The sequence below is a fragment of the Eurytemora carolleeae genome, unplaced genomic scaffold (assembly GCF_000591075.1).
Source record: "Eurytemora carolleeae unplaced genomic scaffold, Eaff_2.0 scaffold196, whole genome shotgun sequence".
Classification (NCBI taxonomy): domain Eukaryota; kingdom Metazoa; phylum Arthropoda; class Copepoda; order Calanoida; family Temoridae; genus Eurytemora; species Eurytemora carolleeae.
The window spans coordinates 12730-30484 of record NW_019396109.1 but is presented as its reverse complement, the minus strand read 5'-3'; the positions used below and the strand labels follow the sequence as shown (position 1 = coordinate 30484).

Sequence of the window (17755 nt, the reverse complement as noted above, 5' to 3'; positions counted from 1 at the left end):
AACCCAGTCCAAAGCTCCGTCCTGTCAATATTTATGAGACAGAAAATTTTCACTTTTGAAAGCGCTGCAGCAGGCTGCAGTAAATTATATGATTTTCACATAAACCGCCCCCTTTCCTCCCCAGTTCCTTTCACATTTTAGATTTTTACATCTATTCTTACATCTATTCTTACATCTATTCTTACATCTATTCTTACATATATTCTTACATCTCTTCTTACATATATTCTTACATCTATTCTTACATCTATCTTACATATATTCTTACATCTATTCTTACATCTATCCTTATATCTATTCTTACATCTATTCTAACATCTATTCTTTCATCTATTTTTACATCTGTTATTGAATCTATTTTTCCACCTATTATCATATCTATTCTTGCATCTATTCTTAAATCTATCCTTACATCTATTCTTCCATCTATTTTTGTATCTATTCTTACAATAATTTTTAGATTTAATCTTCTAATACATTCATGGATTCATCTTTTTCATTAATTTATTAGTTCATGTTTACTTCATCCTCCTTTCTCTTTAAGTTTTTCTCTATCCATTCAAATCCATTATTTAACTTTTTTCCTCTTCATCTTCTTCTTTTTCGTTTCTTCATTTTCTTATTCTTCTCTTTTTCTGCTTTATAATTCGTTTATCCTTCAGCTCCCACTTTCTTCATATCAATTATCTAGTTTTATTCTTTCTATCTTCCTAGAATACTTTCTCTTGTTTCTTTCTTACTTTTCTATATCTTCCCTTTTCTCTTCTTTCTTCTATAATCGCTCTTCTTTATCTATTTCTTTTTCTTTCTCATCTTTACTTTTTTGTTTATATTTTATTCTTTTAATATTCTCGCTCCAACTTTAAAACATTTTTCAGAATACTACCCCCTTCTTTCCCCTTTTGACCCCTCCGCCCTCCCATCTCCATATTTTGCATGAGAAATGTAAGTGAACCTATTTGTTTACTAACATTGATAAATTCCTTCTTCTTCCGAACCATGATTAGTGATTAGATTTCCCTACAGTTAGATCCTTTAATAACTAGTTCAAGTGATTTAGTATCTTGGTAGGATATATCTTCAATAATTAGTATTTGCTTGATTGTTTCTGTCTAGAGCAAACTTATAGTGTCATGCACATCAATTTCACTCTACACTCATTAATATATATTCACTTTACACTCATTAATATATATATTCACTCTACACTCATTAATATATGCTTACTTTACACTCATTAATATATCTTCACTCTACACTCAGTAATATATATTCACTCTACACTCATTAATATATGTTCACTCTACACTCATTAATATATATTCACTTTACACTCATTAATATATGCTTACTCTACACTCATTAATATATGTTCACTCTACACTCATTAACATATCTTCACTCTACACTCAGTAATATATGTTCACTCTACACTCATTAATATATATTCACTCTACACTCATTAATTTATGTTCACTCTACACTCATTAATATATATTCACTCTACACTCAGTAATATATATTCACTCTACACTCATTAATATATCTTTACTCTACACTCATTAATACATCTTCACTCTACACTCATTAATACATCTTCACTCTACACTCATTAATACATCTTCACTCTACACTCATTAATATATCTTCACTCTACACTCATTAATATATGTTCACTCTACACTCATTAATATATATTCACTCTACACTCATTAATATATGTTTACTCTACACTCATTAATACATCTTTACTCTACACTCATTAATATATGTTCACTCAACACTCAATAATATATCTTCACTCTACACTCAGTAATATATATTCACTCTACACTCATTAATATATCTTTACTCTACACTCATTAGTATATCTTCACTCTACACTCATTAATATATCTTCACTCTACACTCATTAATATATGTTCACTTTACACTCATTAATATATGTTCATTTTACACTCATTAATATACGCTCACTCTACACTCATTAAAATATGTTCACTCTACACTCATTAGTATATGCTCACGCTACACTCATTAATTTATGTTCACAATCACTCTACACTCTCTAATATATGTTCACTTTACACTCATTAATATATGTTCACTCTACACTCTCTAATATATCTTCACTCTACACTCATTAATATATCTTCACTCTACACTCATTAATTTATGTTCACTCTACACTCATTAATTTATGTTCACTCTACACTCATTAATATATGTTCACTTTACACTCATTAATATATCTTCACTCTACACTCATTAGTATATGCTCGTTCTACACTCATTAATTTATATTAACAATCACTCTACACTCATTAATATATGTTTACTCTACACTCATTAATATATATTCACTTTACACTCATTTATATATATTCACTCTACACTCATTAATATATGTTCACTCTACACTCATTAATACATATTCACTCTACACTCATTAATATATGCCTACTCTACACTCTTCCCTCATTAATATATTCTCACTCTACAATCGTTAATGTATCTTTACTCTACACTCATAAATATATGTTCACTCTACACTCATTCATATATATTCACTCTACACTCATTAATATATGCTCACTCTACACTCATTCATATATATTCACTCTACACTCATTAATATATATTCACTTTACACTCATTAATATATATTCACTCTACACTCATTAATATATGTTCACTCTACACTCATTAATATATGCTCACTCTACACTCATTCATATATATTCACTCTACACTCATTAATATATGTTTACTCTAAACTCATTAATATATCTTCACTCTACACTCATTAATATATCTTCACTCTACACTCATTAATATATATTCACTCTACACTCATTAATATATGTTCACTCTACACTCATTAATATATGCTCACTCTACACTCATTCAAATATATTCACTCTACACTCATTAATATATGCTTACTCTACTAGATAACTTACGCATTATTTTACTCATTATTTTACTCATGTTACTATTAATCTTTTATTAAGAAAAATTTTACATTTATTTTTACTATTTTCCTACCAAATCTTTTCTTAATATTTTCCCAGCTGCGGATTTAGGAATGGAATCCACAAAAACTACTCCGCCGTTCAGTTGCTTGTGGGCGGAGAGCTTTAAAGACATCCACTGTTTTACATCCGCCTCAGTCAAAGATCCGCTTCTAAAATAAAATAGTTTAAATTAAATATGATGTTTGCGTACTGCAGTGTGTATCTCATTTCCTGGACAAAATGTAAATAAACTAAGTTTAAAACTCAATCAGTAAACTTTTTGTAGTAGACTATAAAAGACTACTTTATCCACTGGACTATTACAAAACAAAAGATTTTACAGTATTTACAGGTTGAACTACATTCATAAATTTTCAATTGTGGTTTTCTATATTCCAAGGATTAAATCCTCTATAGCTAGAACATAAGTTCGAAAGTCGTATGATCTGAACCAGTACAAGGATTGCCTTCTACCACCAAGTATGTGGTTGACCCACCGTGATATATGCAACAGAATTAGGCGGGCAGAACTATATGAAGCTTTCTCTATCGCTTCCTCTCTCTATCTTTCCCTCTCTCTATATATATCTATCCCTCTATCTTTACCTATCCCACTCTCCCTCCATATACTCTCTATCTACCCCTCTCTCTATCTACCCCTCTCTCTGTCTACCCCTCTCTCTATCTACCCCTCTCTCTATCTACCCCTCTCTCTATCTACCCCTCTCCCTATCTATCTATTCCTCTCTATTTATATATCTCTCTCTCTCTCTACCTGACAATAAAAGCTCTAGGAAGTTGACCAGCCCGTCCATCTTGAACTCCAACAACAGCTACATCTTCAACACCGTCTAATTGACGGAGTGTATTCTCAAGTTCTGCTGGAGCTACTTGTAAACCATTCACCTAAACGATAAAAGAATCAAATGCAATTCCTACAAGAATATGCTTGCTGTACAGGGTTACTTACAAAGAATGAGAAATTAAAGACGACTTTTAACTCTTTAAATATATCGATCTAAAGGTTTAACTTAGCATTCTGTCTTCAACAGTTCATTATTTGTTAATTATATAATTTATTTACAGTTCCAGGGAACCACAAATCTAAGAGTAAGACTGAATCAATTTAGAATAGTCGTATCTGAGCCCGTTCTCTCGATCAAAATGTGTGAACAGTGGTCGTACTTTGGAGAGGACGATAGTTTGGCCGCCAGATGTCTCATGCTAAATTCTTATCTGATAGATAGATAATTCAATCGACCACAGTACGGCCACATTGAGAGACGTCATATGGTCGACCAATGTAATGATAGAAGGAATGGCCTCTGAAGTCTTATCCTTAGTGAGTTAGCCTGTATCACTATAATGCAACATATACTGAAAGTGAATGTAACTAAACAGAAATAATAACAACATGAAAATAACTTTTTTATGGGTGTAAAGTTATTTAATATTGAAAAATAGGTAAAATAATTATTGTATTATAATTCTTGTGACTTTCCCAGGTTTGAGACAAAGATCTTTGAGTTAAATAAATAAAGAATAGAATAAAGAATACTGTCCCAAAAGATGGTTTAGATGCAGTTTATTTAATTTTAAATAAATCAGATTCTTTTGAGACGGTGCATAGACACTTGTAAAGTCATGTTTAAGCTGTTTCTTTATTAATAATCACAATATTTATTCTTTTCTAAAATTTCAAAACTAGCAGATTCAGGGTTACCCATATAGATGGACTTTATTGACGACAAGAAATCTCTGGATAGAACACATAAACAAATATAGACACTCAGCCAACGTATCTCACAAATTCTTGATTGCAAGAGAAAGTGGGGTTCATACAGTACACATATTGCAGGGTCTGCAGGGGTTTGTTTTAAATTTCGATTTTGGCATGTATTTAGAAGGAATTTTGCCGGAGTACGCATCAATACTAAATGATCAGAGAGATTGACATTTTCCCCCTAAAATGTAAATAAAAATAAGAAAATAAACAAAGGAACCATTGGAAAAAGAACTTGTTTTAAAAAATGCATACACAAAAAACCCAATTTTTCTAAGATTGTACAGTTTTGCCCAGCTTGCCGGCTGTACTCAGAACATTAAACCTCTATCAAAATCTACTATGTGATACAATAACATATTTAGAGGTTGAATTATGGTTTCTATAGTCTTAAAATGGTATATTGATAGAATTAAATAATAAAGAAACAAATATAGGACTGTAGAGAACCATGAATGTAAGAAAAATGATAAGGTAACCCTAGCATTCATTCATATTCATATTTTCATTCAACGACAAAGCATGAGATATTACAAATAAGCAATCACAATTTACTATGCAGTTTGGACCCGCCTAACCAGAGTAGGTTGTTTTTAGGGGTTGGCCCCAAGTTAGTTAACGATACTGAATATAATTGGTTACTTTTCTCGTTTTATCATGCTTTCCGAAAACTTTTTAAAATGTCGAACATATTGTTCCAATACACAAATCCTCATTCAATCCACATTGCATTTCCATAATGCGTACAAAACAAAAATTTTAAGTCTTTTTTCTAATAGCTAAGAGTTTTAATACATTGATAAGTTCTTTTATCCTATCTGAAATATAAATACATTGATAAGTTCTTTTATCCTATCTGAAATATAAATAAATTGATAAGTTCTTTTATCCTATCTGAAATATAAGTACATTGATAAGTTCTTTTATCCTATCTGATATAAAAATACCTTAATAAGTTCTTTTATCCTATCTGATATAAAAATACCTTAATAAGTTCTTTTATCCTATTAAATACCTCAATAAGTTCTTTTATCCTATCTGATATATAAATACCTCAATAAGTTCTTTTATCCTATCTGATATATAAATACCTTGATAAGTTCTTTTATCCTGTCTGATATATAAATACATTGATAAGTTCTTTTATTCTATCTGATATATAAATACCTTGATAAGTTCTTTTATCCTATCTGATATGTAAATACCTTGATACGTTCTTTTATCCTATCTGAAATATAAATACCTCAATAAGTTCTTTTATCCTATCTGAAATATACCTTGATAAGTTCTTTTATCCTATCTGATATATAAATACCTTGATAAGTTTTTTTATCCTATCTGATGTATAAATACCTTGATAAGTTCTTTTATCCTATCTGATATATAAATAATTCCATCCTTGTTAAAGTATCCAACATCCCCCGTTTTCATCCAACCATCCTGAATATAAAGGAGTTCGACTACACTTGGAACCAAAAACCTGTGGAATAACGAAGACGATATTTCAGCAATTATATTTTTAATATTTTAAATAGTTTGTCCAGTAGATCAAATTAATAAATTAAATTGGTCTGTTTAAACCACACAATCCTTGTGTTTCATGTTTAGTAAACTATTTAAAATCATGATTTGAGTCGTACAGTCCTCTTCCCACTCCACAGTTTTATGGGTTCCACGGTATCTTTAACTGTATAAGACACTGAGACCATATTTTCTATTATTAATTTAAAAAGTTCTTAGTAAACTTTAAATAAACTGTGAACGTACTATAAAGTACCAGTGTTGCCTGTTCTATTATCTTATTAAGCTTTGACTGATTAAATATGATTAAAGATATCCATACTTTTGTTTAAAAAAATGTTTACTTTCATTTGTGACTTGCGTATTTCATGCTTCAGAAACAATGGAGAAATCATAAGAATTTAACGCTTTTTTAATTCAGAAATATGACGTTATCTCCAACATACTTGAGCAGTTCTCAAGGTTCCATTGTGAATCGCACAGGCCCCTCCTTTTTAAAGTTTTTATGACCTGGGAAAAAGTTTTTCTTGTTGCTTCTTCGTTGTTGAAATATCCTTTCGTTATTCCCTCACCCTATAATTTTTATCAACAGAGATACATCAGTAAATACAGCAGTAAGCGATTATATCAATACAAAGAAGACGACTTTCGATTTAAATTTTTATTTATATCAAGCTTTTTAACAACATGGATACACATAAACATAAAACAAAGAGAAGCTGTCAATTAAAAAAGCTTCTCTTTGATCAATTGTAAACTTGTAATTCGAAAAAAGCTTGTAAACCCTCAAAGCTTAAATACAAAAGTCGTCTTTATAGTATTGATAAAATCGCCTACCACTGTGCCATAACTTTGTTTAGGAAAAAATACTCTTTGGTTTCTGAGAGATATTGTTTAGCTTAGTTTAGTTTGGTTTAGTTTAGCTTGGTTTAGTTTTGTTTAGTTTGGTTTAGTTTGGTTTAGTTTGGTTCAGTTTGGTTTAGCTTGGTTTAGTTTGGTTTAGTTTGATTTAGTTTGGTTTAGTTTGGTTTAGTTTAGTTTGGTTTAGTTTGGTTTAGTTTGGTTTAGTTTGGTTTAGTTTGGTTTAGTTTGGTTTAGTTTGGTTTAGCTTGGTTTAGCTTGGTTTAGTTTGGGTTAGTTTGGTTTAGTTTGGTTTAGTTTGGTTTAGTTTGGTTTAGTTTGGCTTGGTTTGGTTTTGTTTTGTTTGGTTTTGTTTAGTTTGGTTTAGTTTGGTTTAGTTTGGTTTAGTTTGGTTTAGTTTGGTTTAGTTTGGTTTAGTTTGGTTTAGTTTGTTTTAGTTTGGTTTAGTTTGGTTTAGTTTGGTTTAGTTTGGTTTTGATCAGTTTGGTTTTGATCAGTTTGGTTTAGTTTGGTTTAGTTTGGTTTGGTTTGGTTTAGTTTAGTTTAGTTTGGTTTAGTTTAGTTTAGTTTGGTTTAGTTTAGTTTAGTTTGGTTTAGTTTGGTTTAGTTTGATTTAGTTTTGATCAGTTTTGTTTGATAATTTCCTTGACTTGTAATTCTCCTGTCTGATCCACACCTAATATTTCATCTGTATCTGAATCTACTATTCTCATTCTACAAAATATATGTTGTTTATTTTATTTTACCAGGATTAAAACTGGTTTAAAGGGACTGTACACGGTATTTTGAATAAGATTTTAAATGATAAGGCTTCAATAGATGCTTTACTACAGTTGTATATTTATCTTCGAATTTAAAATAAGTCGCAAATTGTAAAAATTTCAACATAAAAATAAATCTCCATTACCGCAAAAGTGCTCTTTAGGAAAAAAGGGGCATCATTTTTTAAATAAAATGTACTAATTGAAATTTAAAATATATGTACTAATTGAAATCTAAATTATATGTACTGATTAGATTATTAAAAATAAAATTTATCTTTTCAGTGAAAAATTTTTAAATGAAAATATCAAGAAGACCTTAGATTTGGAAGGAGTGTATTCACAGAGCCAGGAGCTGACTCCTGATAACTCCTATAATAAAAAAGTACAAAAATAGAACGCTTCTGTAGTGTAGAAAAGTGTTCCACTAAAAAAGAGGAAGTTCTGTCACTAAAAGACCCAAAATTACGGTTCGGATACTTTTAATTAGCCAACGAATTCTATAAGGGAAAAATATATATTTTTTCAATTCTCATTTTAGGAATTCATTAATTTTTTGAAAAAAAAGTGTACCATGGTGCCACCTAGAAAGTGTCACAGAAAAAAAAGCTAAAACAAATTTTTAATCTAAAGTTTGTTAAAACCATTTCAGATTGAGCCAATTATTTTCTGCTTCGTTTAATAGCTTGTAATAATATGAATTAAATAACTGACGAAAAACTGTTTCTGACCTATGGAATGCTGTTTCTGACCTATGGAATGCTGTTTCTGACCTATGGAATGCTATTTCTGACCTATGGAATGCTGTTTCTGACCTATGGAATGCTGTTGCAGCTCCTGTTGTCTCCGTCATCCCCCATCCTTCTCTGAACAGGACTCTCGGAGCCTTCAGAGCAAACTTCTCTATCAGAGTCAAACCACAGGGAGCAGCACCACAGTTCACCTAGCAGGGACGGATACAGGCTTTCAAAATGGTTAGAAGGGGGGGGGCATTAAAAATAATTATAAAAAATTTAATTTATGATGATTTACGTTTGTATAGTTTTAGATGTACTCCTCACATATCAGGTTGCAAGTTATAAAAGGAAAGTGAAAGAATTGTTTTTTGTCTTACAACTTGAACATATGATACATATCTCAGATTCTTGTGAAGCCACATATAAGTCAACAAAAAATTTTGAATTTTTAAGAACAAATCAAAAAAACATATGTCTAGTTTACCTGTCTTAGTGAACTGAGATGTTCTGCAGAAACCTTAGGACTGGATGCTAGGAATCCAACTATTGGAGGAACCATGTGGAGATAGGTTGGAGAATACTTCTCCAAACATCGGATATACAGGTCAGAGTCAAACCTGGATATAGAGGTCAGAGTCAAACCTGGATATAGAGGTCAGAGTCAAACCTGGATATACAGGTCAGAAACAAACCTGGATATAGAGTTCAGAGTCAAACCTGGATATACAGGTCAGAGTCAAACCTGGATATAGAGTTTAGAGTCAAACCTGGATATACAGGTCAGAGTCAAACCTGGATATACAGGTCAGAGTCAAACCTGGATGTAGAGGTTAGAGTCAAACCTGGATATAGAGTTCAGAGTCAAACCTGGATATAAAGGTCAGAGTCAAACCTGAATATAGAGTTCAGAGTCAAACCTGGATATACAGGTCTGAGTCAAAACCTGGATATACAGCTCAGAGTCAAACCTGGATATACAGGTCAGAGTCAAACCTGGATAAAGAGTTCAAAACCAAACCTGGATATGCAAAGTAAGAATCTAACCTAGACATAGAGGTCAGAATCAAATCTATATATATAGAGTCTTAATCAAACCTGGTATTAGAGGTTTGAATCAGATTTTAACCATAATTTAGCCTGTATAAAGAGTTTAAATAGAGGTTTAACTCAAGCCTGAAAAAAGAGGTTTCATCAAAACCAGGATTTCTCTCTGAACCCTCATTATTTCTGTATACCCCTGTATGCTAATATCCTACCTTGGTAGTGTAACCTGTCTTGATCCAGCCCAGAGTGCTCCAGTCATAGTTACAGCCAACCCGAATATATGATACATGGGGAGAACTGCGACTGTAACATCCTAAATGCATTAAAGAAATTGAGCTCTTGCCACAAACTAAAATTTTCTCTGCAACCTAATGGTGTAAACCTTTGATATTATAAACGTAGACTATTTGATAAAGAAAAATTCATAGTTTGAAATATTACAGGTCTACGGCACCGGGTTGGAAAGAAATAGAGATTAGAAATTCAGAATTTGTTGCAAGAATTCAGTTTCGTTTGAAATTTTTTTTTATCCTTTTTTAATTATATAAACCTGAAGTTTTCCGAAAGCTCTATAAAAGGATTCTCCGTCAACGGCCATTGTTAGGCATTGAACAACAAGGTTGTGTTGGCTTAATTCAACTCCCTGAACTCCAACAACATGGATTATTAAACTTGGACTATTTTATTTCTGGTAGAGCTCATACCTAGTTGGCAAATATAGTTCTTTAGATCGTTTTTAAACAAATCCCAACCCTACTCTCTAGCACTAGAATTATATCATTTTCTTCTCAATATATTTCGCCAAAAACTTTGGCATCATCAGGAGTTTGTCCTATAATATAACAGATATAAGCAAAAAATAAAAAATAAAAATAAAAAGTACAAGCACAGCAACTAAAATAAACAAAGAAGAGAACAAAAATAAAAATATTTTTATGTAAAATGGAATTTTTCAAAATGAATATTGTCAAAACACATAAAACTTAAAAGAAAAATTAGAAAACCGTACCTTACTCTTTTGAAGAGTATTGAATGACTGGAAAAGGATTGACTAGTTTATGGGCGTATGCAGTTCGTAATATAGTTCGTAAAGTTTCATATCCTGCAATCTAAGACTGAATTGCTGGGTTATCAATATAAAATTGTTTTTTTTTCCACATTTGAAAACTTTAGTTTAGTTTATGTTATTTTAAATTTTAATATCCTTCCTTTGGTGGACCTGTAGTACCGCTTGAAAAAGGCATGATTGCAGTGTCTTTGACTGTATCAATCCTAGCTCCTGACCTAGCAGGAGATACGGAGAGAAACTGGGAGTACGGAACAGATTTCTCATCAAGTTTAAGTGCTCCTGTATTGAGTTGGCTTTCAGCATCAACAAACACAACCATGCTTAGTTTAGAGTACAAGGATACAGTTGATAATACCTAGAGGACAACATAGCTATAATGAAAGAGAATAAAAACAAACTGAGTTAACAAAACATAGCTCTAATTTAATATTAGTTATCTATTTTTTAATGTTGTACACAATACAAATTCATAATCAAATGAATCCATGTAAAGTATATCGTATCAAGTACAGTACATGAAATATCTACTCCTACGTACACAATACACATTCATAATCAAATGAATCCATGTAAAGTATATCCCATCAAGTACAGTACATGAAATATCTACTCCTACGTGCACAATGCACATTCATAATCAAATTAATCCATGTTAAGTATATCCCATCAAGTACAGTACATGAAATATCTACTCCTACGTACACAATACACATTCATAATCAAATGAATCCATGTAAAGTATATCCCATCAAGTACAGTACATGAAAAATCTACTCCTACGTGTCTAAGTCACCTTCTCCTGCAGACTGTTCGCTGCGAAGAGAATATCAACCCTGGCAGCCTCAAGCTGATGAGCTATCTCGGATGGAGTATACGCAGGGTTCAGAGTTGTCACTGTTACTCCAGCATGGAGAGATCCACAGATTATTGCAGGATATTCTACACAGTTTGGGAGAAGGATGCCGATGGTTTTCACATGATTCAAACCTGAAAAAAAATCATGAAATTAATTATCTGTCTATCTATATATATATATATAATTTGCTTGTTTGTTTGTTTGTATTAAATAAACGTAAAAAAAGTTAAACTAATGGGTTCCGAATTTTTTTGGCAACTCGCATGATCCCGGGGCAGGTATTTTGCGTGGTCAAAATTTCGATTTTTCAAAATCAACGGGAAAAAAATCGAAAAAATCCTCGAAATAATTTCTGTTATTGTTTGATAATTAAAAAATAGAAATTGCACAAGATATAACAACCATTAAAAGTTAAAATCAAAGATCTAATTAGTCGAAAAGGAAAATTATGTTTACCTTGTAAAGTTTTGGAAAGTCTTAAAGCTTCTTCTTGAAGTTCTCCATGACTTAAGGTTCTATAATAAAAAAATTAACTATGAATTCTACCTCCTGTGAATCTTGTATCCCGGAGATTGGATGAATCCTACCTCCTGTGTATCTTGTATCCCGGAGATTGGATGAATCCTATATAACCTCCTGTGTATCTTGTATCCCGGAGAAAGGATGAATCCTGCCTCCTGTGTATCTTGTATCCCGGAGAAAGGATAAATCCTAACTCCTGTGTATCTTTTATCCCGGAGAAAGGATGAATCCTACCTTCTGTATATCTTGTATCCCTAAGTAAGGATGAAATCTACATTCTGTATATCTTGTATACCGGAGAAAGGATGTGAATCCTACCTTCTGTATATCTTGTATCCCGAAGAAAGGATGAATCCTACCTCCTTTATATTTTGTATCTCTGAGTAAGGATGAATCCTACCTCCTATATATCTTGTATCTCTGAGTAAGGATGAATCCTACCTCCTGTGTATCTTGTATCCCGTAGTAAGGATGAATCCTACTTCCTAAATATCTTGTATCTCTGAGTAAGGATGAATCCTACCTCATATATATCTTGTATCTCTGAGTAAGGATGAATCCTACCTCATATATATCTTGTATCTCTCAGTAAGGATGAATCCTACCTCCTATATAACTTGTATCCTGGAGAAAGGATGAATCCTACCTCCTATATATCTTGTATCCTGGAGAAAGGATGAATCCTACCTCCTATATATCTTGTATCTCTGAGTAAGGATGAATCCTACCTCCTATATATCTTGTATCCTGGAGAAAGGATGAATCCTACCTCCTTTATATCTTGTATCTCTGAGTAAGGATGAATCCTACCTGCCTGAAAGACCACATGTCATGGCTGGTAAATGTCCTTTAGTCTCCATCCCCTCCCAAACCATATCAGTGTACGTAATTTTCGGAACCTAAACACATTTTCAATCATTTCTTAAACATAATAATTAATGTAAATTTTATTTGTATTACATGAATATCGTATGGAGGATGAAGAGTATTATCAAGAACTCTCTCATCGAAGATTTTTGTAATTCTGGGAAGAGTCACAAGAGTTCTTTTGCCACACCTTAAACAAAGAGTTTTTCGCCAAAACAGTTTTTAATATCATCGCTCAAAAATTTAACACCGAAACTTACCAGTCTCGGGATTTCCAATATGTGGTCAACCGTTTTATTTCCTTCAAAATTGACGAATTGCCACAAACTCAGATTTTCTAATTTCTTTATCTGTACAACCCAAACTCGCAGACCTTGGATATTTTAAACTATGAATTCTGTTAGATCAAATAATTTAAGTTTGAAATATCAAATGTTTACACCATCAAGTTGACGAGATAAAGTGATTTGAAAATTTAAGTTTGTGGCAAAAACTTTGTTTCTTTGTCCATATTCCAGTTTATTCAAGCCCAAAAAGACTGTTCAAATGTTTAATATCTCCGTCATTTTATAAATACAAAGAAGGTAGACCACATTTTGGAAAGCTTATTAGACTTTTTATATCTTTTTTTGATGCATTTTATGTCGTTTATCAACTATCGGAAATCAAAGACGATATTCATCTCGTCTCTCAATTCCCATGTTTATTGGGACAGTCACAGAACAGTAGATCTGAGCCTAATTCCAGATAAGAGTGTATCATGTGTTAACAGTATAAGCTAATTAATTCTTATTTCCCTTTTCTATATTTATTTTTATTCTAATTACTTTTACCTCCATGGATAGGAGACAGAAGAAACCAAAATACGCTTCATTTTGAAAAACAACTTGTTTCCACTAAACCGTCATCATAAATAATAATATTTATTGATAAGAGCAAATGAACAGCTGAGTTCTAGCCTATATATATATATCTTTCTTTAACTAAAACCTGATTTTCCTATCTCTGACTAGCGAGATTATACTTTCCTAGATTGCTTTCTGTTCAATTCTCAGATGATAATGACATTTTTTTAAATGTTTAAATTTTCTAACTTGAGAATCAATAAAGTTTTCACCTTTTTTTAATGTAAGATCATAAATAATATTTTGAGAATATACTGTATCTCTTAGATGTTTTCTTTAACCTCTATTGTTATTTAAAAATGAACGTATGATATGTTCATTGCATTACATGTTTCATCTTCTCTTTTTATTGTAAACATTTCTTACCCCCCGCCCCCCCCCCGTTCTGATCCTCAACTACCCATACCCTTACCCTCCCCTTCCCTTTGTTTGTAACGTGCTTTATTCAACTTTTGATACATTTATTTTAAACCTTAAAACTTAATAGGGATTCACCTAGTATAGATATCTCGAGGTACCCAGTACAACTAGTATAGATATCTCCAGGTACCCAGTACAGTTAGTATAGATATCTCCAGGTACCCAGTACAACTAGCATAGATATCTCCGAACCCTGTACAGTGTACACCTAGTATAGATATCTCCAGGTACCAAGTACAGTGTACACCTAGTATAGATATCTCCAGGTACCCAGTACAACTAGTATAGATATCTCCAGTTACCCAGTACAGTGTACACCCAGTATAGATATCTCCAGGTACCCAGTACAGTGTACACCTAGTATAAATATCTCCAGGTACCCAATACAGTGTACACCTGGTATAGATATCTCCAGTCTCCAGGTACCCAGTACAACTAGTATAGATATCTCCAGGTACCCAGTACAACTAGTATAGATATCTCCAGGTACCCAGTACAGTGTACACCTAGTATAGATATCTCCAGCTACCCAGTACATGTATACCTAAGTATCTGAAGATTGACCAGGGTGACTAGTTGAGCAGTGTATCAACCCTCCGGCTCAATCCTTACATTAATTCCATTCTTCAATCCTTTAACAAAAAATTCTATCAAAGTCAATTTGATCAGTTGTCTATTAAAACATCGGAAAATAAATGACTTAGGGTTGCGGGTTTTTGTCAGATTTCCGTTCTGATCGTTCTTAGAATAAATATTTGACAGGTCATCTTTTTAAATCATAAAGAATTTATATCGATTAATTTTCTCTTGTGCAGGCATAAGGTTAACCTTATAAAAATAGTTACATAATGTGCAGTAAAGTCAGAATAGGCTTTGATCTGTGCTCATAATGGTTGATGATTATATCCTGTTTATGAAGAACATAAACTCTGAATGATATCTGAATGAATAAATTGAGTTGTTTTGGTCTAAGATATAAGAAAAGAAGGAATAATAAAGGCAATAGTGCATTGCTGGGACAAGAATAAAGGAAGAAAGGAAAAAAGACAAGAAAGTAAGGAAGGAAGAAAGGAAGAAAGAAGAAAATGGCTGAAGAAAGAAAGGAAGGAATGAAGGAAAGGCGGATGGAATAAAGGAAGAAAGGAAAAAGGAATAAAGAAAGAAAGGAAGAAAGGAGAAAAGAAAGGGGGATAGTGACTAGGGTAATCTCCGACAAGAATACAGAAAGGTATGTATACACTGTAAACTGGAAAATATGTTTATGTTGGTTTGATGTCCAGCAATATTTACTACATATTGGAGGCTTAACTTTGAATCTAAATACTGTCTTGAGACGGTAACACAGTTGTTCTATCGGAGCATTTTGTTACAAACCAAACTAAATATTTTCAGTAAAAACCGGTTTTATAAAACCAAACCAACTATTTTTATTGAAAGAGTCTGCATCAACCGTAAAAATAATCTAAACCAGAGGTTCTTTACGCAAAAAAATCTAAAAATCATTACAGAGACATAATTTAATGATGGGAATGCAAAAAAATAGACTTCTGTTTGGTACGATGGATTTGAAACCCCAGATTTTATCAATTTTATATGTATTTAATGTTGTTATGAAGCAAATATTTTTATCAGTAGCTTGAAAATCAACTCATTAATTGAAATGGGTTTGTGCACAATGCACAAGTGTTGTGTTTCATGTTGATTGTACTATTTGAAATCTGAACTTGAGTCTAAAACTCGTCTTTTATCCACAGTTGTGTTGGGTCTCACTGTAGGTCTGTTTACCCAGGCTGAACAACTGTGTTTGTAGAAGAAAAGCTGGACTCTAGTGAATGAGGGTTTATTTGACATTATACACATTTACTTAGATCCAATACATACAATTGTCTTGCTGGACTTTTATCAGGGATAATGGTAGGGATATACCCAAGGGGGTGGGGAGGCAGGAGAAGGAAGGTAATGGGGAGGGGAGGGGTTACCAGGAGAACTATGGGGGGGGGGGCTAAAGGATAAAGGGGATGAAAAACCAGAAGTTGTGGGATGAGATGTATAATAATTTGGATCAGAGGATCTAACTGTATTTAAGGTAATGTAATGTTATTCTTTAAGATATCAACTGAGCCTAAACCTTTTGACTCTACACATTAATTGAACCCAGTTTCTACAAATTTTCTTCAATTTTTACAATTTGAAATTCATCAACAGAGCACTGGCATAATGCGGAACGTGGTTAGAATTGATACTTTGCCACAAACTCAAATTTTCTCATCTCTAAATCTTTACAACCTGATGGTGTAAACCATTGATATATAAAATTGGAGTTTTTGTCAGAATTAAAAGTTTGAAATATCCAAGGTCTATGATTTTGGGTTGCACAGATAAAAGGAATAAGAAGGTCTGAGTTTGTGGCAAAGACTCAAATTAAAGAATTCGACAAACTAATAGGTTCCATAACAAACTTTCAGGCTTTATTCAAGTCTTTTTTTTGTGAAGTCTTTTTAAGATTTTAAGTGCGGACTAGGGACCCAAAAAGTCTGATTTTGATTCTCGTAATCAACCCTAGCTGAAAACTTTAGAATCGTGGATATCGAGATCAATGCTTGATCTCCTGGTTTTACTAAACCCGAAATTAGGTTAATACGCATTCAATATCCAAGAAAGAAGTTTAAAATTCAACCAATCAGCGTGTCATGCTAAGATGCGCTCTTTGACTTTTGAAAAACCGGTTTTTATTTTTTGGGCATTTCTGGTGTTGATGATGTCATATCAATTGAACTAAAGATCGATTGAACGAATGTAAGTTTTGGATTAATGTTTATTAAGACTAACGTTCAAAATGACTATAGTCCTTAAATGTGATAAAGCATATTTTTTAATAAGTTCATATTAACATGATTAAATTTATATTTGTTTAAATGCATCGTATCTGTGATTGTTATCATAAGTAACTTTTATACGGTAGGGATATCCAAAAAGAGAGGATTAAGAAGAAAATCAAAAGTGTGTCCATTGCATGGATACTTAGATTAAGTAATCGGGATTAAGGATATTTCATTCTAAAGTTTTCAGCTCTGACTGTTTTGAAATTCTATATCAGAGAGAGAGCCTGTATCCCAGCAAACAAAAACTCGAGTTAAAATCGAGTAAAACTCGACTTTTGCCTTCCAGAAGTGGAGTTTTAATCGAGTTTAGAAGTGGAATTTTAATCGGCTATAGTCGTGCCATACAAGGATTAAAACTCGACTTTTCACCAAGATGATTTCTGGATGATTTCTGGATGATATCTGGATGATATCTGGATGATGAAAAGTGGAGTTTTAATCGAGTTTAAAAGTGGAGTTTTAATCGAGTTTAAAAGTGGAGTTTTAATCGAGTTTAAAAGTGGAGTTTTA

At 32.3% G+C, this 17755-nt stretch overlaps 1 protein-coding gene across 1 annotated transcript; it reads right to left on the bottom strand.

Annotated features, from left to right (window-relative positions):
• Nucleotides 1–2997: 2997 nt before the first annotated feature.
• LOC111695185 (probable 4-coumarate--CoA ligase 3) lies at nt 2998–14002 on the bottom strand. The gene is made up of 16 exons (XM_023464407.1): nt 13872–14002; nt 13132–13228; nt 12982–13070; nt 12106–12164; nt 11587–11780; nt 10933–11148; nt 10275–10367; nt 9937–10037; nt 9165–9297; nt 8759–8886; nt 8262–8315; nt 7827–7896; nt 6832–6894; nt 6154–6240; nt 3793–3923; nt 2998–3187 (listed from the first exon to the last, which is right to left on the bottom strand). Exons 1-16 carry the CDS (start codon nt 13910–13912, stop codon nt 3037–3039), a joined length of 1707 nt encoding a protein of 568 aa, XP_023320175.1. The 5' UTR covers nt 13913–14002; the 3' UTR covers nt 2998–3036.
• Between the last annotated feature and the right edge of the window lie 3753 nt (nt 14003–17755).